The 20,598-nt window shown below is 51.3% G+C and overlaps 1 protein-coding gene across 6 annotated transcripts in view; it reads left to right on the top strand.

The window, feature by feature from the left end:
• LOC147115101 (oxidation resistance protein 1-like) overlaps positions 1-20,598 on the top strand; it is a 1,180,356-nt gene that overhangs the window by 729,128 nt on the left and 430,630 nt on the right. Inside the window, exon 1 of one of the 6 annotated variants that reach the window (XM_085993381.1) lies at positions 14,933-15,560. The exons of the other annotated variants lie outside the window; for them this stretch is intronic. Coding sequence (XP_085849507.1) covers positions 15,404-15,560 — 157 coding nt within the window. The 5' untranslated portion in view covers positions 14,933-15,403. Of the gene's footprint in view, positions 1-14,932; positions 15,561-20,598 lie in introns of those variants that run through there. 6 annotated transcript variants of the gene reach the window in all.

Genomic DNA, 20,598 nt, shown 5'->3' with positions numbered 1-20,598 from the left:
TCTCCGTCCCCCAGATCTCCGATCCCGTCTCCCTGTGATCTCTGACCTCGTCACCCCGCGATCTCCGACCCCCATCACCCTGCGATCTCCGATCCCCCGTCCCCGTGATCTCCGACCCCCGTCCCCCGCGATCTCCGACCCCCGTCCCCCGCGATCTCCGACCCCCGTCCCCCGCGATCTCCGACCCCCGTCCCCCGCGATCTCCGACCCCCGTCCCCCGCGATCTCCGACCCCCGTCCCCCGCGATCTCCGACCCCCGTCCCCCGCGATCTCCGACCCCCGTCCCCCGTCCCCCGCGATCTCCGACCCCCGTCCCCCGCGATCTCCGACCCCCGTCCCCCGCGATCTCCGACCCCCGTCCCCCGCGATCTCCGACCCCCGCGATCTTCGACCCCCGTCCCCCACGATCTTCGACCACCGTCCCCCCACGATCTTTGACATTCCATTTCTCCCGCGATCTTTGACCCCCATCCCCCTGCGATCTCCGACCTATCCCCCCACGATTTCCGCAATCGTCCCCCTGCGATCTCTGAACTCATCCCCCCACGATTTCTGCACTCGTCCCCCCGCGATCTCCAACCTATCCCCCATCGATCTCCGACCTTGTCCCCCACGATCTCCGACCTCGTCCCCCGCGATCTCTGCCCCCCGCCCCCCTGCGATCTCCGACCCGTCACCCACGATCTTCGACTCCCTTCCCCCCGCGATCTCCGCACTCGTCTCCCCTGCGTTCTCCGACCTTGTTCCCGCGATTTTCGTCTCCCGACCCCCCGCAATCTCCGCATTCGTCCCCCCGCGATCTCTGACCTCGTCCCCCCGCGATCTCCGTCCGCCCACGATCTCTGTCCCCGTCCCCCCGCGATCTCCGTCCCCGTCCCCCCGCGATCTCCATCCCCACCCCCCCGCGATCTCTGACTCCCATCCCCCTGAGCTCCGACCCCCGTCCCCCGCGATCTCTGACCCCCGTCCCCCGCAATCTTCGAACCCCGTTCACTGCGATCTCCGACCCCTGTTGAATTCAATAGTTTAACTAACGCTTCCTAGTTCAGACTCGGCGCAGTAACAATTGTTCAGTCTGATTGGTTAAGGAGATGCATAGTTGCTTTCCCTGTTCACACAGGTCCCAGAGCCCCTGTAAAGGGCGCCATGCCATTTTGGCTCTCTAATTTACAGTAAGTTCCAGTGCAAAACCCGGTAGAACGTCTGTGGGCAAGTGTAAATAGCAAAATCCGGCCCCATGTGAAAGATTACAAGTGAGGTTTTTCTGTTCCATTGTGGCACAATACAATCAGAGTGGAATTCACAGTATCCCAGTCCCCATTCAGTGTTGCAGGACCATTTCTTGCAGTATAAATAAAGCATTAGCATACAATCAAGACTGTACTGCTGATTTCAGACATATTCACAAACCCGAATGTCTGTATAATTAGTCAGAGCAAGTCAACACTCTCACATGATCTAAAGCAAACAAGTAAACAATAGCTGAGGGCTGATTATCCTGTAACAAGTTGGAGACATGACTCCAGGTTCTGGGTGAAAAAATCCTTTTATTGTATGAGACCAAGTCCAAATACACACAATGGGGGAAAAATTCAGTATCGCCCCATTTGGGGCGCCATCATCGGCCGTGCGCAAAGTTTAGCGCCTGCCGCTAATTATCGCCTCTGACGGCAAACTTGGCTTTTATCGCCCCTGGAGGTGATTGGAGTGCTAAATCATGCGCTTCACACCTGTCTTAAGGCGCAAAGGCCGAGGAGCGAGGCGCTACCTCAGAGCGCTGGCGAAGCAAGGAAGGGCAAATCAAAATGAACCTGCAAAGTGCTGCTCAGTACCCAAACCTCCTTCACACAGTGTTGAATCTCTCCAGAAGTCTCTCTCTCTCTCAGAATGCGTGGTGCAAAAATGTCACCAACAAAAAAGGCCCTTCCTGACTGCAAAACGCTCCCCTCAACCTGTCGTTGCTAGCGGCATGCAGTAAGGCAGGAGGCGCCACTCAATATCTGGTCCAGGGCGCTACCGGGGCGTTGCGCACTCGACTGACGTCACGATCTGCCGGCGCAGGAGATCATGGTGGTAGTGTTTAGTGCCGCCACAAAATGTCCAGTTAATTTCGCGAGCGGCGCAAACATCGCCGCGCCCGGGCGCTAGTTGCTTTGCGCCCCATTAGCGCTCTCTTAAGGCGCTAATGGGAGGCGCAAACAACTGAATTTTTCCCCCAATATCTTTAAACATTAGACATACAGAGAAATAAAACATACAACTGTGTGCTCTTCCTCTGGGTGGAGAACTCCTTGTTGCTCCTTCCACAGCTGATTTTCTCTACAAATTGTACCGAAGAGCTTGAAATCTTTACAGTGAAGTTCTCATGAAACAGTGTCAGGAACAATTGCTCATCAATGACGGGTGTTAATGAGCAAGACTCTGAGAAAGGATATAGCTCCTTGAAAATAACCAATGCCACTTGTTTGTATCCTGTTGACACCATTGTTCCATACCATGGGTAACTCTTTAACGTGACCACAAAAACAAGTCACAAATCTTAGATCCTGTGTTTCAGCAAACAACTGAACCGTATTGTCAGCTAAAACAGCTCCTTGACACATCAAACTCTAAAGTATCTTGGGAATGAAAAACTTTAACCATTTCATTCAGTAAAAAGAAACCAAAAGCTTTGATCATATGAGATTAAAGCAAATCCTAATCCTGCCTATATAGGTATTCACGTGTGAATGCTGACAGAGGAGGGATGAGCTGGTGTACATTTTTTGTTTGCATACAACAGAGATATCCAGGTTTACTTAGCAAAATAATGAAACATCTACATTTTAAAGTCTTTACTTACCAAAATAATGAACAAAGGAACATAGGAATTGCTAGATTAAAAAAACTCCATCTAGTTTGCCTTCCACCATCCTGGTAGTCACATGATAAAACATTAATGGAGTTGTTGACTAATTATGGCAATCAATCTCTATCAATGAGTCTAAAACAGGCCCAGACATAAGGTGAGGAAAACCCCAGTGGTCACCTATTGCCCCCAAGTATGCTACACTTACCAAATGTCATGTCTCAAATTACTCATACACTGTATCCCAAAACATTTTTCAGAAAGAAATCTATCTAATTCGCATTTGAATGAATCAACACTATCTGCCTCCATTGTTTCCTAAGGGAGCCTGTTCCATAGATTGACCAATCGCTCAATGAAATAGTGTTTCCGCAGATTAGTTTGGAATTTACCCCACTTCAAGCGCAGGCTGTATCCACTGGTCCCACTGTTCTGGACCAGGTGAAACAGCTTGTCATGTTCAGCTTTGGAGTCTACCGCCTTCATTAGTTTTGTATTATCTGCAGATTCAGCAAGTGTGTGTGTCACGCCTAGCTCCAGATCATTTATAAAGATATTAAGCAAATGAGATCCCAAAACAGACTCCTTTTAACCTTCTCCCAAACTGATGACAATATTTGTATTACCTCCTCTGGGTTCTATCGGTCATCCAATTACATATCCTTTGTAAAATACTTCCACTGATTACCACTTTCTTTATTTTCAGTATCAACCTTTCTAGAGTAACTGTATAAAAGGCATTACTGAAATCCCAGTCCAGCAACGCCTCAATTTTAAAATTCTGATCCTTGTGTTTTGATCCCTTCCTCATCCCTCCCTATCTCTGAAACCTCCTCCGAGGTCTACAACCCTCCGAGATCTCTGCGCTCCAATTTTGGCCTCCTGCGCATCTCCGATTTTCTTCGTTCCACCATTGGCGGCTGTGCCTTCAGCTGCCTCGGCCCTAAGCTCTGGAATTCCCTCCAGAAACCTCTCTACCCCCCTCTCCTCCTTTAAGTCACTTCTGAAAACCTACATCTTTGACCAAGCTGTCCTAATATCTCTTTATGTACATCAGCTTTAGCTCAGTGGTAGCAATCTCGCTTCGAAATCAAATGGACATGGGTTCAGGTTCCACTGTAGGATTTGACCATATAATCCAATCTGGCAGGGTTGGTTGAGGTGCCGCTTTTTAGATATGATATTAAACAAAGGCCCTGTCTACACTCTCAGGTGAAAGAAAGAGTCGGGGAGTTCTCCCAATGTGCTGCTTAATAATATGATAAAATTCTTCATTAAGATGGAGAGTGAAGTAGTTGACTCAGAGACTAGGGTCCTGAATTTAAATAAAGGAAACTACGATGGTATGAGGCGCAAATTGGCTAGGATGGATTGGGGAATGTTACTTAAAGGGTTGACGGTGGATAGGCAATGGCAAACATTTAAAGATCGCATGGATGAACTACAGAAATTGTTCATCCCTGTTTGGCATAAAAATAAAACAAAAAAGGTGAATTAACCGTGGCTAACAAGGGAAATTAGGGATAGCATAAGATCCAAGGAGAGGACATATAAATTGGTCAGAAAAAGCAACAAATATGAGGATTGGGAGCAGTTTAGGATTCAGCAAAGGAGGACAAAGGGATTAATTAAGAGGGGGAAAATAGAGTAAGAGAGTAAGCTTGCAGGGAACATAAAAACTGACTGTAAAAGCTTCTATAGATATGTGAAGAGAAAAAGATTGGTGAAGTCAAGCGTAGGTCCCTTGCAGTCAGAATCAAGGGAATTTATAATGGGGAACAAAGAAATGGCTGACCAATTAAATACATACTTTGGTTCTGTCTTCACAACGAAGGACACAAATAACCTCCCAGAGATGTTGGGGAACATAGACTCTAATGAGAGGGAGGAACTGAATGAAATCAGTATTTGTAGGGAAATGGTGTTAGAGAAATTGACGGGATTGAAGGCCGATAAATCCCCAGGGCCTGATAATCTATATCCTAGGGTACTTGAGGAAGAGGCCCTAGAAATAGTAGATGCATTACTGGTCATCTTCCAAAATTCTATAGACTCTGGAACAGTTCCCATGGATTGGAGGGTAGCTAATGTAAACCCACTATTCAAAAAAGGTGATAGAGAAAAAACGGGGAATTATAAACCTGACATCGGTAGTGGGGAAAATGCTAGAGTCCATTATAAAAGATGTAATAGCATAGCACTTGGAAAACAGTGACAGGATCGGACAAAGTCAACATGGATTTACAAAAAGTAAATCGTGCTTGACTAATCTACTGGAATTTTTTGAGGATGTAACTGGTAGAATATATATGGGGGAACCAGTGGATGTGGTGTATTTGGACTTTCAGAAGGCTTTCGATAAGGTCCCGCATAAGAGATTAGCATGTAAAGTTAAAGCACGTGGGATTGGGGGTAAGGTACTGACTTGGATAGAGAACTAGTTGGCAGACAGGAAGCAAAGAGTTCGAATAAACGGGTCTTTCTCTGAGTGGCAGGCTGTGACTAGTGGGGTACTGCAGGGATCGGTGCTAGGACCCCAGCGATTCACAATATATATTAATGATCTAGACGAGGGAACTAGATGTAATATCTCCAAGTTTGCAGATGACACAAAGCTGGATGGGCGTGTGTGCTGTGAGGAGGATGCCAAGAAACTCCAGTATGATTTGGACAGCTTGGGTGATTGGGCAGATGCATGGCAGATGCAGTATAATGTGGATAAATGCGAGGTTATCCACTTTGGTGGCAAAAACAGGAAGGCAGATTATTATCTGAACGGCAATAGATTGGGAGAAGGGGAAGTGCAACGAGACCTGGGTGTCCTTGTGCACCAGTCGCTGAGGGTAAGCATGCAGGTGCAGCAGGCGGTTAAGAAGGCAAATGGTATGTTGGTCTTCATAGCGAGAGGATTCGAGTACAGGAGCAAGGATGTCTTGCTGCAGCTGTACAGGGCCTTGGTGAGACCACACCTTGAGTATTGTGTGCAGTTTTGGTCGCCTTATTGGAGGAAGGATGTTCTTGCATGGAGGGGGTGCAGCGAAGATTCACCAGACTGATACCTGGGATGGCAGGAATGACGTATGAGGAGATTGGGTCGATTAGGCTTATATTCGCTGGAGTTTAGAAGAATGAGAGGGAGTCTCATTGAAACTTATAAAATTCTAACAGGACTAGACAGACTAGATGCAGGAAGGATGTTCCCGATGGCGGGGGAGTCCAGAGCCAGGGGTCACAGTCTAAGGGTAAGGGGTAAGCCATTTAGGACAGAGATGAGGAGGAATTTCTTCACCCAGAGAATGGTGAACCTGTGGAATTCTCTACCACAGAAGGCAGTTGAGGCCAATTCATTACATATATTCAAGAAGGAGTTAGATATATTTCTTAAGGCTAAAGGGATCAAGGGATATGGGGAGAAAGTAGGGACAGGGTACTGAGTTTGGATGATCAGCCATGATCTCATTGAATGGCGGAGCAGGCTCGAGGGGCCGAATGGCCTACTCCTGCTCCTATCTTCTATGTTTCTATGTTTCGATTTATCCATTGACCAACACTGCTGGAAAACTGTTTATCTTTGACCTACCTCTTTGACCAAGCTTTTGGTCACCTGCCCTAATTTCTCCTTATGTGGCTCGGTGGCAAATTTTTTGTCTTAAAATACTCCTGTGCAGCGCCTTGGGACGTTTTACTACGTTAAAGGCAGTATATAAATGCAAGTTGTTGTTGTGATCGGGAGGGTGGAAGAGAGGCCGTGATTGGGAAGGTGAGGCCGAAGGCTTCCTGGCGGGACCGGGGGGAAGCACTTCTCCTCCTCCTGGCCCACAAGGCGTGCTGGCAGAGGCACTTACCTTATGGAGCCAGCAACTCCCACCTCCCTATCACTGTATGGCTTCCCAACCCCTGGGATACCCATGCAGCAACAGTCAGTTTTACTCTGTGGGAGCTCAATTTAAAATATGTTAATTGAATGTCCCACCTCTCCATTCTCTGCCGCTGTAGAAAGGCAGTGGGTGTGTGCTTGTCCCGTATTTAAGTCTTTAATCCCCTCCGACCCTCTCCCGCCCGTCTTGGGGGGGTTTAATATCGAGTGCAATATCATTTTCTGATATTGCCACTTTGATCCCTGAATAGTCTCTACTGTTGTATTTGAAATTATGAAAATTGTCAGGAGTAGGAGGCTGATGTATAAATCTAGTTGTTCTGCCCTCGCAACGCGTTTCTATGCAGAGCTAGACAGATAGCGAACAACTCGATATCTTCCAATAAAATCACAAGGCTTGACTTTTCTTGTAACGCTTTACTGAACGATTCTAATTGTAAAACTGAAATACAACACAGAAATGGAAGCACACATTAGTATACAGGCGCATAACTGATATGTATACACAGATTTAGGTACGCCTGAGCAACACAGTACATTTAGTAAACTGGGAGGCATTCTCTTTAAATTAGCCCTGTACATAGTGTATGAAAATACAGCTACTAGTTAATCAGCTAGGCAGAGAAAAGTTACAACTAAACATTTTCTACAACATACAGTGCACATTAATCATCCATAGCATTCTAAAATACTTACAGACAAACAATTTCCAAGACTCAAGCATGGGGACAATACAACTGCCCGGAGCCTGTGCTGCAGCGAGGACTCCACGAGGACTACGTAGCAGTCCTGTGGGGAGCGTGATGACCTCATCACGCTCGGTAGCGTTGTCCGCGCTTGGGGCGTCACGTGATGCGCGTGGTCGCGTTTCTGGCCGTGGAGGCCGAAGTCGGGAGCGGGAGCTGGAGGCCAGGCTGAGCCGATGCTTGCCGCGGGAGCGGAAGATCGCGTCGCTCCCGGCGGCTGGTAGATGCGGCCAAAGACGCTAGGCCGGGCTGTGCCGGCAGCCTTTCTGGAAGGCCGAGTCGGGCCGGCAGCCGCCTCACGCACGTCACGTCGTACGTGCCGTGACGTCAGCACGCTACGTTGTACGTGACGTCAGCACGCTAAGGCGCGTCTTAAAGGGGCAATGGCCCTAAAAGGTAAGTTAAAGGGGCAACGGCCCCAACAGGTAGGTTATACATATATAAGTAAGTTAAATACATACAGTGAGGTTAAGTTAGAGGGAGAGGCAGCACACTAGTCAATGTGTCAGCATGCAGCTTATCTGGACTGCATAAAGTTACTGGTCACTGTATTCTCTGGACTGCTTCCTGATAACATTCTTTGCATGTTTACCGAATTATCTATCCTTTGCCACATTGTTTCATCAAAGTTGTTAAAAGAGTCTGACTTGCAAGGACAGCAAGGCAACAAACTGTGCGACCCCAAACTCTCTGAACAGCGCCAGCCTCCTGTAAATGGCCTGAAAATCTATCGCAAAAAGCAGAGCTCCATGGATTTGGAATAATTCCAAATGGTCATAATTTTTTCGCTTAAAAAGCTCCAACTGGTATGTAAGAGTCATGAAAGTTTAAGAAAGTGTAAAGAAGAAAGAAAATACTTTAAAATATTGGTTAAATATTATGGTACAGTATGTATGTACATTTGTTTATTATTGATGCATATTCTAGTATAATATAGTTAATTTACCTGACTGACTTATTGTATTGAGAAACCCCCTCTTTTCTTGTTCTAATAGAATAGTCTGAGAGACCCCCTTTATTCTTGCTACAATGGTACAGTCCTTAAGCTTGTCACATGATATCCAGCCATTTTTACAGTTCAAGCTCCACGAGGCTGGAAAAGGTAGAAGCTTTGAGGGCTGTGGTGCAATACAGTTTTTGACCGCGCGTGTGTGTTAAACGTGTTTTACTTTGAAATTCTATTTGAAATGTGCTACAGTAAACAGTTAAAAGACAAAGTTACGTTTTGGAACGTTTTATTTCGACACGCGTCTACTCGTTGCTAAAAGCCTCAAAGCTAAAGCTCAGTGGCTGCATATAGAAAACTACGGAGCGCCACTATATGGTAAAAGCTTAAATAAAAACAGAAAAGGCTGGAAACACTCAGCAGGTCAGGCAGCATCTGTGGAGAGAGAAACAGAGTTAACATTTCAGGTCGATGACCCTTCATCAGAGCGTTAACTGTGTTTCTCTCTCCACAGATGCTGCCTGTCCTGCTGAGTATTTCCAGCCTTTTCTGTTTTTATTTCAGACTTCCAGCATCCGCAGTATTTTGCTTTTGTATTAGTGGTAAAAGCTAACCATTGGTATTTCTACATTGTATGATAGAATAGAATAGAAATCCATGAGGGGAACTTCAGCCGCCAAGAACAGGTGGCTAGTTAAAATAAGAGATCTTTGGATCACGACGGACACCCAGCTCCAACGCACCCACTTTAACAGAGGTGCATTTGGATGCCTGCGAGTAACCTTGCTGAAGGCTGGGCTTTAATTAGTGCAGGCGGGCATGTACTTATTGCTGCAATTAACATCCTTAGGAGACGTTAATGAGGTGTTTCTAAATTGAATTTTAATAGGTTAAATTTAACCAAGTCCAGCACAGGTTTCCCAGGCTAACCAGGGAAATGGAAATGAGATTCAGCTGTAGTTCAGATGGGTATTTAAACTTGTGATTGCCCCATCAAAATAAAATCTCACTTATTAGAACTGTTGCCTCAGTTTCCTCTGGCAAATGTTTGGCAGAGAGAGCTTGTGTGGATATAGCTTTTCTAAACTTTGGAGGCTTTCAAGCTGACAAGATCAGGGTGGGAGGTGCATTGGATGTGTGTGACAGCACATCAGAAGAGGTAGACCATCACCATCCATGGCAGCGATGACGTGCTGTGGTGGGACAGCATGTGCACAGGAGAAGGGCGTGCAGGAGAGGGACGCGCAGGAGAGGGGGGCGCAGAGGAGGGGAGCAGGTGGGAGGAGCGCAGGAGAGTGGCACGCAGGACGGGGGCGCGCGCAGGAGGGAAGGGCACAGGAGGGAAGGGCGCACGCAGGAGGGAGATATGCAGGAGGGGGACGCAGGAGGGCGGAACGCAGGAGGGGGGCGCGTAGGAGAGTGGCGCGCAGGAGGGAGGTGCGCAGGAGAGGGGCACGCAGGAGAGGGGCGCAGGGGTGGGAGGTGCACAGGAGAGGGGCGCGCGCAGGAGAGGGAGGCGTGCAGGAGAGGGGCGCGCAGGAGAGGGGCATGCGCAGAAGGGAGGTACGCGCAGGAGAGTGGCGCGCAGGAGAGTGGTGTGCAGGAGAGGGGCGCGCAGGAGGGAGCAGCACAGGAGAGGCACGCAGGAGGGAGGCGAGCAGGAGGGAGGCGCGTAGGAGAGTGGCGCGCAGGAGGGAGGCGCAGGGGAGGGAGGCGCGCAGGAGACACGCGCAGGTGGGGGGCGCGCAGGAGAGGGGTGCGCAGGAGTGAGGCGCGCAGGAGAGGGGCACGTGCAGGAGGGAGGCGCACGCAGGAAAGTGGCGCGCAGGAGGGAGCGGCGCAGGAGAGGCGCGCAGGAGGGAGGCGCGCGCCGGTGAGGGGCGAGCAGGAAGGAGGCGAGCAGGAGGGAGGGGCGCGCAGGAGAGGGGCGCGCAGGAGAGGGAGGCTCGCAGGAGAGGGGCGCGCAGGAGGGAGGCGCGCAGGAGGGAGGCGCGCAGGAGGGAGGCGAGCAGGAGGGAGGCGCGCAGGGGAGGGAGGTGCGCAGGGGAGGGAGGCGCGCAGGAGACACGCAAAGGAGAGACGCGCGCAGGAGGGAGGCGCGCAGGAGAGGGGCGCGCAGGTGGGAGGCGCGCAGCAGAGACGCGCAGTAGAGGGAGAGGCGCAGGAGGGAGGCGTGCAGGAGAGATGCGCAGTACGGAGGTACGCAGGAGAGATGCGCAGGAGGGAGACGCACAGGAGAGAGATGCGGAGGAAAGTGGCGTGCTGGAGGGAGACGCACAGGAGAGTGGCGTGCTGGAGGGAGACGCACAGGAAAGTGGCGCGCTGGAGGGAGACGCACAGGAAAGTGGCGCGCTGGAGGGAGACGCGCAGGAGAGTGGCGTGCTGCAGGGTGGCGCGCTGGAGAGTGGCGCACTGAAGAGTGGCGCGCTGGAGAGAGACGCGCAGGAGCGGGGCTCGCAGGAGAGGGGCACGCAGGAGGTAGGCACGCAGGAGAGGGGCACGCGGGAGAAGGGCGCACAGAGCGCGCAGGAGGGAGGGGCGCGCGGGAGGGAGGCGCGTGGGTGCGAGATGCGCGGGTGGGAGGTGCGCAGCAGAGAGGTGCAGTAGAGGGATGCGCAGGAGGGAGATGCGCAGGAGAGATGCGCAGGAGGGAGGCGCGCAGGAGAGATGCGCAGGAGGGAGGCGCGCAGGAGAGATGCGCAGGAGGGAGGCACACAGGAGAGATGCGTAGGAGGAAGGCGCGCAGGAGAGATGCGCAGGAGGGAGGCGTGCAGGAGACGCACTGGAGAGTGGCGCGCAGTAGAGGGGCTCGTAGAAGAGAGAAGCGCAGGAGACAGATGCACAGGAGACGCGCAGGATGGTGGCGCGCAGGAGGGAGGCATGCTGAAGAGAGACGCGCTGGAGAGGGGCTCACAGGAGCGAGAAGCGCAGGAGAGGGGTGCTCAGGAGAGGGGCGTGCAGGAGGCAGGCACACGGGAGAGTGGCACGCGGGAGAGGGGCGCGCAGGAGGGAGGCGCGCAGTAGAGGGACGCGCAGGAGGGAGATGCGCAGGAGGGGGACGCGCAGGAGAGAGATGCGCAGGAGGGAGGCGCGCAGGAGCGATGCGCAGGAGGGAGGTACGCAGGAGAGTGGTGCACAGGAGAGATGCGCAGGAGGGAGGCGTGCAGGAGACGTGTAGGAGAGGGGCATGCAAGAGAGGGGCGCGCAGGAGAGGGGCGCGCAGGAGAGAGACGCGCAGGAGAGAGACGCGCAGGAGAGGGGCGCGCAGGAGAGAGACGTGCAGGAGAGAGGCGCAGGAGAGATGCACGCAGGAAAGAGACGCACAGGAGGGGGATCGCAGGAGATAGATGCGCAGGAGGGAGGCGTGTCGGAGAGATGTGCAGGAGAGATACGCAGGAGGGAGGCGCGCAGGAGAGATACGCAGGAGGGAGGCATGCAGGAGAGATGCGCAGGAGGGAGGCGTGCAGGAGAGATGTGCAGTGTAGGGGGTTTTGGTTTGGGGTTTTTGTTTGGTCAGTCAGTCGTGTGCCTGAGCTGCCCCAGCCCCGTGCGGTTCGAATCGCTTCCCCCTTTTTAGTTCTGAGCACCGAACTTATTTACGAGTAGCGATATAGAAAAACGAGACCAGTGGTTTGGTGTAAAGAAAACCAATGTTTATTAAAATAGAGAAATAATTATTATACAGAGAAAATCACTATGGATGCAACACAATTACACTTAGCGAGGGAGGAGAAACGGACACATCGAGGGAAAATGACTAAAATGACAATTTTAGCAATCTCCTTAACTCCCACCCTTTACACCTATCTAGGTTATCTTGTGATGGGCCAGAAAATTGATGCTCACCAGTCTAGGATGTTGGAATGCGTGCCCCGTTGCCTGCTGATGTCTTTAGGGTTTTCACTGCCCAAAGCAGAGATACCCCAGTGATTTAAATGTAACTGCGGGTATCCTGCTTCCCTGGACGGGCTCTTCGTCGATGATCCTCTTGATGGTAAGGCAGGGCACCGGAGTCGAGGCGGGAGAGGGAGAGATGCCTTCCCGAGGGACTAGTTATACCCCTCCTGGGAGTCCTTATCTCCCGCCAGATCAGCTTGTTCCTTTGTCTGACCTGGACGTGTTGAAGCTTATACAAAGGAAACCGATCTGGGCCCATCGACCTGGATGGCCGGTTAATCAGTTTTTGAACATCTCATAGGTGTTTCCCTTTGTCCCACTGGTTTCGTGATGGGGCCATTCCAGTTTGAATGCCCCGTTGATCATTTGCAAACAGTGCTGATGTCCTCTAACAAAGGTCTGAACGCAGCTATTACATATTGATTGACTGTGCAAACGGCCTTGATGGGTTTTAATCAGAGGCCCGAATGCCACTGGTTTGCTTCTCATGCATAAATGCAGAAGGTTTGTCTGCCTTCTAATTTCTGGAAAGTTCCTTCTTTGTCAGCCCAAACTGAAACGTACAGGCCTTGGCCATGAGGTTGACCACAGCCATCTTGTTGAGCCCTGGATTTTAAACTCAGTCCAGCCAGGGTTTCTCCAATAAGCCAAAAGTAAATCTTCGGGGAAGACATGAAATTTGCAAATCCTTTCAGTAGGAGGGAGGCGCGCAGGAGAGATGCGCAGCAGGGAGGCGTGCAGGAGAGATGTGCAGGAGGGAGATGCGCAGGAGGGACACGCACAGGAGAGATGCGGAGGAGGGAGGCATGCAGGAGAGATGCACAGTACAGAGATACGCAGGAGAGATGCGCAGGAGGGAGACGCGCAGGACAGAGACGCGGAGGAAAGTGGTGTGCTGGAGGGAGACGCGCAGGAAAGTGGCGTGCCGGAGAGAGGCGCGCTGCAGAGAGACACGCAGGAGAGTGGCGCGCTGGAAGAGACGCGCAGGAGAGGGGCACGCTGGAGAGAGACGCGCAGGAGAGTGGTGGGCTGGAGAGAGATGTGCAGGAGAGTGGCGCGCTGGAGAGAGACGCGCAGGAGAGTGGCGCGCTGGAGAGAGACGCGCAGGAGAGTGGCGCGCTGGAAGAGGCGCGCAGGAGAGGGGCGTGCAGGAGAGAGAAGCGCAGGAGACGTACAGGAGGGGGCTCGCAGGAGATAGATGCACAGGAGGGAGGCGTGTCGGAGAGATGTGCAGGAGATAGGTGCACAGGAGAGATGCACAGGAGGGAGGCGCACAGGAGAGATGCGCAGGAGGGAGGCGCGCAGGAGAGATGTGCAGGAGGGAGGCGTGCAGGAGATGTGCAGGAGGGAGGCGCGCAGGAGAGATGCGCAGGAGGGAGGCGTGCAGATGTGCAGGAGGGAGGCGCGCAGGAGAGATGTGCAGGAGGGAGGCGTGCAGGAGATGTGCAGGAGGGAGGCGCGCAGGAGAGATGCGCAGGAGGGAGGCGTGCAGATGTGCAGGAGGGAGGCGCGCAGGAGAGATGCGCAGGAGGGAGGCGTGCAGGAGAGAGACACGCAGGTGGGAGATGCGCAGGAGGGAGATGCGCAGGAGGGAGGCGCGCAGGAGGGAGGCACGCAGGAGGGGTGCGCAGGAGGGAGGCGCGCAGGAGAGTGGCGCACAGGAGAGATGCGCAGGAGGGAGGCGCGCAGGAGAGTGGCGCACAGGCGAGATGCGCAGGAGGGAGGCGTACAGGAGACGCATAGGAGAGTGGTGCACAGAAGAGTGGCGTGCAGGAGAGGGAAGCGCAGGAGAGGGGCTCGCAGGAGAGAAGCGCAGGAGAGGGGTTCGCAGGAGAAGCGCAGGAGAGAGACGCACAGGAGGGAGGCGCAGGAGGGAGGCGTGTAGGAGAGAGATGCGCAGGAGAGAGGCGCGCAGGAGAGAGGCGCACAGGAGGGAGGCGCGCTGGAGAGAGACACGCTGGAGAGGGGCTCGCAGGAGAGAGAAGCGCAGGAGAGAGGCTTGCAGGAGAGGGGCGCTCAGGAGAGGGGCGCGCAGGAGAGATGCGCAGGAGGTAGATACTCAAGAGTGGCGCACAGGAGAGAGATGCGCAGGAGAAATGCGCAGGAGGGATGCGCAGGAGGGAGGCACGCAGGAGAGATGCGCAGGAGAGGCGCGCAGGAGAGATGCACAGGAGAGATGCGCAGGAGGGAGGCGCGCAGGAGAGTGACGCGCAGGAGAGGGTTGCGCAGGAGCGGGGCGCGCAGGAGAGAGAAGTGCAGGCGAGAGATGCACAGGAGGGGGCTCGCAGGAGAGGGGCTTGCAGGAGATAGATGCACAGGAGAGATGCGCAGGAGGGAGGCGTGCAGGAGAGAGATGTGCAGGAGAGAGATGTGCGAGGGAGACGCGCAGGAGAGGGAAGCAGGAGGGAGGCACGCAGGAGAAGTGCAGAGGAGGCCGAGGTCGCAGGAGGCACTACCCACATCACAGGGTCTACAGACTGAGGCTCAGCTTCCTTGACCTCTCGGAGCAGTGTTTCCGCAAGCTGATTTTGTCATGTCTGTTTGTCACATCCTCCAAGAAGCCCTGCTGCCTGCTGAATCTGGCAGACTCACGTCACCACTGCCCATATTTATTTTGCCTCTAGTTCCTTCCAGGGCACAACTGCAGACATCGCGAGGGTCTCGCAGTCAGCTGCACACACATGTACGGCAGGTGACGGATGGAATGTGTACTCAGCCACTGCGTCACTTGGAGAAATAACAAATTCGAACCATTTTTGTGCCCGTCCCCAGAAATCTAAGTTACTTTCAACATAATTTTAAATAAATGAGTCGGAAAAAAGTTAGCCAAACTTTTTATAAATTTAAAAGTCTTGCTCCTTGCAATTAAAAAATAAATGTATAATTATTTGCAACCTGGCGAGAAGTGGGAGTGTGGGACGGGGCAGATCGCACTGGGGCCAATGAAGAAAAGAGGCAGTGACTTTGGGACGTGTCTGTCTTGGTGTGAACCGTGCAATGTCCACACGCTGGTGTTCCCAGCACGAAGATGGCGGCAGCAGACACGTACAGCTGAGCCATTTCCCTGCTCATGTAGATAGGCAAAGAGCATGGATTATTTCAGCAGTTTTTCCGGTAGGGGAGCCCGCTTGTTGCGGGGCAGTTCCAACAGACTGTGGGCTGGATTGCGGGAGGTCCATTTCCTCGACTCGGTGAGAGAAAGTGAGGCGGCCGACCAGGAGCCCCAGCTGGAAACTACTTCCATGGGCAAGTAAACTAAAGTTTGAAAAACTTAGGGCCAAAGTTTGCAGTTGTCGCCATGCTCCGATTCCCCGCCGTTATTCCCACCTCTCTGCTGCAAAGATGTTTTTGACTTCTCTTTGCAACCTTTTAATGCTATTTGACGGGGTTTTAAAAACTGATATATTGACAAACCAAGGCAGCGTTACGGTCAGGTTGCGTGCCGCCTTTAAACAGGAAGTTCGCAAAACTCGTTGTAAGGCTGCGAGTGTTCCCTTCTCCTCAGCACTTCAGAAACAAGCACGGCAATTCTGTGTGTGTGCTTTTCAATTTGATTGATTTTACATGTATGAGAATTGTAAAAAGCAAACCTCCACCTATTTACTGCAGCCTTCAGGACTGTTACATTGCTGTTGCAGAATCCAACGTCTGTTTGCAATGGTGCACTTTAGAAAGAAGGATGCTTTTGAATATTCACTGATTTGCATAACAAAGTTAGTTTCATTTTTAAGTGGTCCACTTATTTAGATTTTGTAAGTTTTTTTTGCATAGCTTATGCTTTTTACAATATTTTTCGATGGGGTGGGTGTGGAAGGGGAGTGAATGCTGTCTTAGCTGACAGTTCTCAGAAATTAAAGGTTTATTTATTACCACCTTCTCTCTGACTCCACCCCTTTCACTGTCAGCAATCGGAAATATGAACATTGGCCCTGAATTTTCTGGGAAAATAACAGGGCGTTTAATGCACGGACTGCTGTTCCTGCATTAAATAAAACCGCATTTTGTGTCAAGGAAGAGATACGCCACGAGTTGCAATCGCCACAGATTGCTGGATGATTTGTGCCGTTCCTCTGTTAGCCTTGCAAAAGCACTATCAATCTCCCTATCGGATTCAGGGCATAGAAATTCAGTGGGCCTTGCGCCCACTTAGCGCCTAAAGAGGTCTTTTGCGCCGGCGGGGTGGTAGCGCGGAAATTGAGTGCAGCGGTATTGGCGGCGGTAGCCGTTAGCGCTGCGCCGGGACCGATGACGTCATCGGTGTGCGCGGTGGCCCGTAACTCCCCGAAACCGCGTCGATCCCCATATTTATTTGCGCCCGCCTCCTCCGAAGCAGGCGCGAACAGAAAACGGGGCCGTCCTGCTGCCATAGTGGGGCGCTTTAAAGCTGAAGGTGCGGCAGGCCGCTTTTTCGGCGGCCGCCTGCCCGCACCTCCTTCCCCCCCGGCATTGCAGGCTGGTTTCCGTGGAGCCCGGCACTTCTCCGTTGTGCCGGGCTCTTTTGCCAGCACTCGCGCGATCGGGGCTCCGGCCGTTGCAGGCACCTCCCCCTTAAGTGAAGGAGGAGGCCTGCAGTACCGCAGCCTGCCGCACCGCATCGGGTGGCGCTGCGGCAACTAGCGCGCCGATATTCAGTTGCAGCGCCCCAAACGGAGGCGGGCACACCCTGGTATAGCGCCCGCTTCCGAATTGGGGTGCAGAAGACGAATATACGGCGTGCGCTAATGCCTCCCCGCCCAGCGCTAACTTTTGGGCGCGAGCGAGCTGCCCGTGCCCAAGTGAATTTCTAGGCCCAAGACTTTGCTGGATTAGCGCTGTAAATATGAATTAAATCGCCGCGGTCGTATTTCACCCATTTAATGACGAGATTTATGTTCCTACAATACACTCCACTTCGGAGGCGTAGAAAAGGAACAATTTTAATAGCGAATTCAAGTCCATTATAAAACCTGGACTCGTTTGATTACTACGAACCGTTTGTACACAGTGCACTTCCGTCCCATTGCATGTCCAGGACGTTTCTCCTGTCCTGGACAACTACATGCACAGGAAGTGTCATCAGCTGGAGGAGCTCGAACTCCGATTATCGGTGCTTGAGCAGCAGCTGGCACAGCATAGGCTAAGAGCTACGTGGATACGTTTCAGGAGGTGGTCACCCTGCAGCTTAAGAGTATGCAGGCAGAGAGGGACTGGGTGACCGCCAGACAGACGAGGAGGACCAGGCAGGTAGTGCAGAAGTCCCCTGAGTGCATCTCGTGCTCTAACTGGTAATCTGAATACTGATGGTTCCTCTAGGAAGTACCGCCAGAGCCAAGTCCACAGCACCACGGGTGGCTCAGCTGTATGGGGGGAGGGGAAAGTCAATAATGCAATAGTGGTAGGGGATGCGATAGGGGAACAGGCAGGTGTTTCTGCAGACGTGACTCCAGGATGGTGCCAGGCCAATGATGTCACTAAGCAGCTGCAGAACATTCTGAGGGGGGAGGGTGAACAGCCAGAGGTCGTTGTCCATATCGGTATCAACAGCATAGGTAGAAAGAAGGATGAGGTCCTGCAGGCAGATTTTAGGAAGCTAGGAAAGAGATTAGCAAGCAGGACCGCAAAGGTGGTAATCTCCAAATTACTCCCGGTGCCAGGTGCAAGTGACTATAGAAATAGGAGGATGGCTCAAATGAATGCGTGGCTGGAGAGATGGTGCAGGAGGCCTAGGGACCTGTACAAGCCGGACGATTGCATCTTAACAGGACCGGGACCAATATCCTCGCGAGGGGGTTTGCTCGTGCTGTTGGGGAGGGTTTAAAGTAACTTGGCAGGGGATGGGAACCTGAGAGTAGATTCAGAAGGGAGAGAAGCAAAGCTGGAAATGGAAGGCAGAAAATTAGTGAGTGAGTTTGGAAGGCAGACGAAGCAGGGTAGAAAATAGACAACAAAGGGGGTTTGGCAGTGCTTAATGCTTCAATGCAAGGAGTCTAGGGAATAAGGCAGATGAGCTGAGGGTGCAGATAGACATGTGGAAGTATGATATAACTATTACTAAGACATGGCTGAAAGAAGGACAGGAATGGCAGCTGAACATTCCTGGTTACAGGGTTTTCAGACGAGATAGAGAGGGGGGTAAAAAAGGATGGGGGGCATGGGGGGAGGTCGCAATATTGGTTAAAGAAACAATTACAGCTGTGAGGAGGGATGATATGTTAGAAGGATCATTAAATGAGGTCATAAGGGTTGAACTGAAGAACAAAAAAGGGGCAATTGCACTGCTGGGAGTGTACTATAGACCCCCAAATAGTCGAAGGAGATAGAAGAGCAAATACGTAGGCAAATTTCTGAGAAGTGCAAAAATAGGGCAGTAATAGTAGGGGGTTTCAACTACCCTAATATTTACTGGGATTGAATCAGTGTAAAAGGTATAGAGGGTGCAGAATTCTTCAAATGCATTCAGGAGAACTTTTTGTAGCCAGTATGTAGCAAGCCCAACAGGAGAGGGGCAGTTCTGGATTTGGTTTTAGGGAATGAAGCTGGGCAGGTGGAAAGGGGATCAGTGGGAGAGCATATTGGTCGATTGGGGAAAGGCCAATTTTACTAAGCTGAGATGTGATTTAGCCAAAATGGACTGGAAACAGCTACTTGAAGGTAAATCAGTGTCAGAGCAGTGGGAGGCATTCAAGGAGGAGACAGTGGGGGTTCAGAGCAGATATGTTCCCACAAAGAAAAAGGTTGGAACTCCCAAATCTAGAGCCCCATTGGATGTCAAGGGGCATACAGGGTAGGATAAGGCAAAAAAGGGAAGCTTATGTCAGATAGCGAGAGTAAATACAGCAGAAAGCTTAGAGGAGTATAGTAAGTGCAGGGGTGACATTAAAAAAAGAAATTAGGAAAGTAAAGAGAGGGCATGAAAAAATATTGGCAAGGAAAACCCAAGGATGTTTTATAAATACATAAAGAGCAACAGGATAACTAAAGAGGGGTTACGGCCTATTAGAGACCAAAAAGGAAGCTTGTGTGTGGAGACGGAATACGTGGGCATGGTTCTTAATGAATACTTTGCGTCTGTCTTCACAAAAGAGAGGGACGATGCAGACATTGTAGTTAAGGAGGAGGAGTGTGAAATATTAGATGGGATTAACATAGCAAGAGAGAAAATATTAAGGGGTTTAGCATCTTTGCAAGTAGTTAAATCCCTAGGCCTGGATGAAATGAATCCCAAGATGTTAAGAGAAGCAAGGAAGGAAATCATTTTCCAATCTTCTTTAGCTACAGGTGTGGTGCTGGAGAATGGAGGACTGCTAACGTTGTACCTTTGTTTAAAAAGGGATAGACCGAATAATTACAGGCCACTCAGCCTAAGCTCGGTGGTGGGCAAATTATTGGAAAAAATTCTGAGGGACAGTATTAATCGTCATTTAGAAAGGTACGAATTAATCAAGGTTAGTGAGCATGGATTTGTTAAGGGAAGGTCGTGTCTGACTAACTTGATTGAATTTTTTGTGGAGGTAACAAGGAGGGTTGATGAGGGTAGCACATTCGATGTAGTCTGCGTGGATTTTAGCAAGGCTTTTGCCAAGGTCTCGTGGCAGACTGGTCAGAAAAGTAAAAGCCCATGGGATCCAAGGCAAAGTGGCAAGTTGGATCTAAAATTCTCTCAGTAGCAGGAAGCAAAGGGTAATGGTCGACGGGTGTTTTTGTGACTGGAAGGCTGTTTCCAGTGGGGTTCCGTAGGGCTCAGTACTGGGTCCCTGGCTTTTTGTGGTATATATCAATGATCTAGAATTCAATGTAGGGGCATGATTAAGAAGTTTGCGGATGATGCAAAAATTGGCCGTGTGGTTGCTAGTGAGGAAGAAAGCTGTAGACTGCAGGAACGACAGCTTCCATTTTAGCTCTTAGTTATTGTAAAGCACTATGAAGTAAATACAGAATTTCCCTTATTTAACAGAGAATGTTAACTCTACATTTGTCCTAGTTCTTCCCTCTCCCCAGGGGAAGATGGTTACTCTCTGGTCCCTCTTATGTGGCTGTTGTCTTATTTGGGTGACCGATCTTGAATGTTGTTGACAGACCTTTCCGGATAAAGTGCCCACTGTGTGTGGAAACTCTTCCATCACGTGCTCCTCCTGCAACTATTGCTGCACTTTAGTCTTGACATGGTCCCGTACACTAAGGTATAGGTGTTGGGCATGGCTTGGCTGTTATCATGTTACCTAGCTTAGCCGCGTCTATTCAATGATGTTGGCTGAAAGCTTTGCAGGGACACTGCAACCCGCTGCCTTTGTGTGTATAATTGCTG

Source organism: Somniosus microcephalus, chromosome 7 (assembly GCF_052327205.1).
Source record: "Somniosus microcephalus isolate GS21.2 chromosome 7, FLI_Smic_1.0, whole genome shotgun sequence".
In the NCBI taxonomy this organism is placed as follows: Eukaryota; Metazoa; Chordata; class Chondrichthyes; order Squaliformes; family Somniosidae; genus Somniosus; species Somniosus microcephalus.
This window is presented reverse-complemented; position numbering and strand designations above follow the sequence as displayed.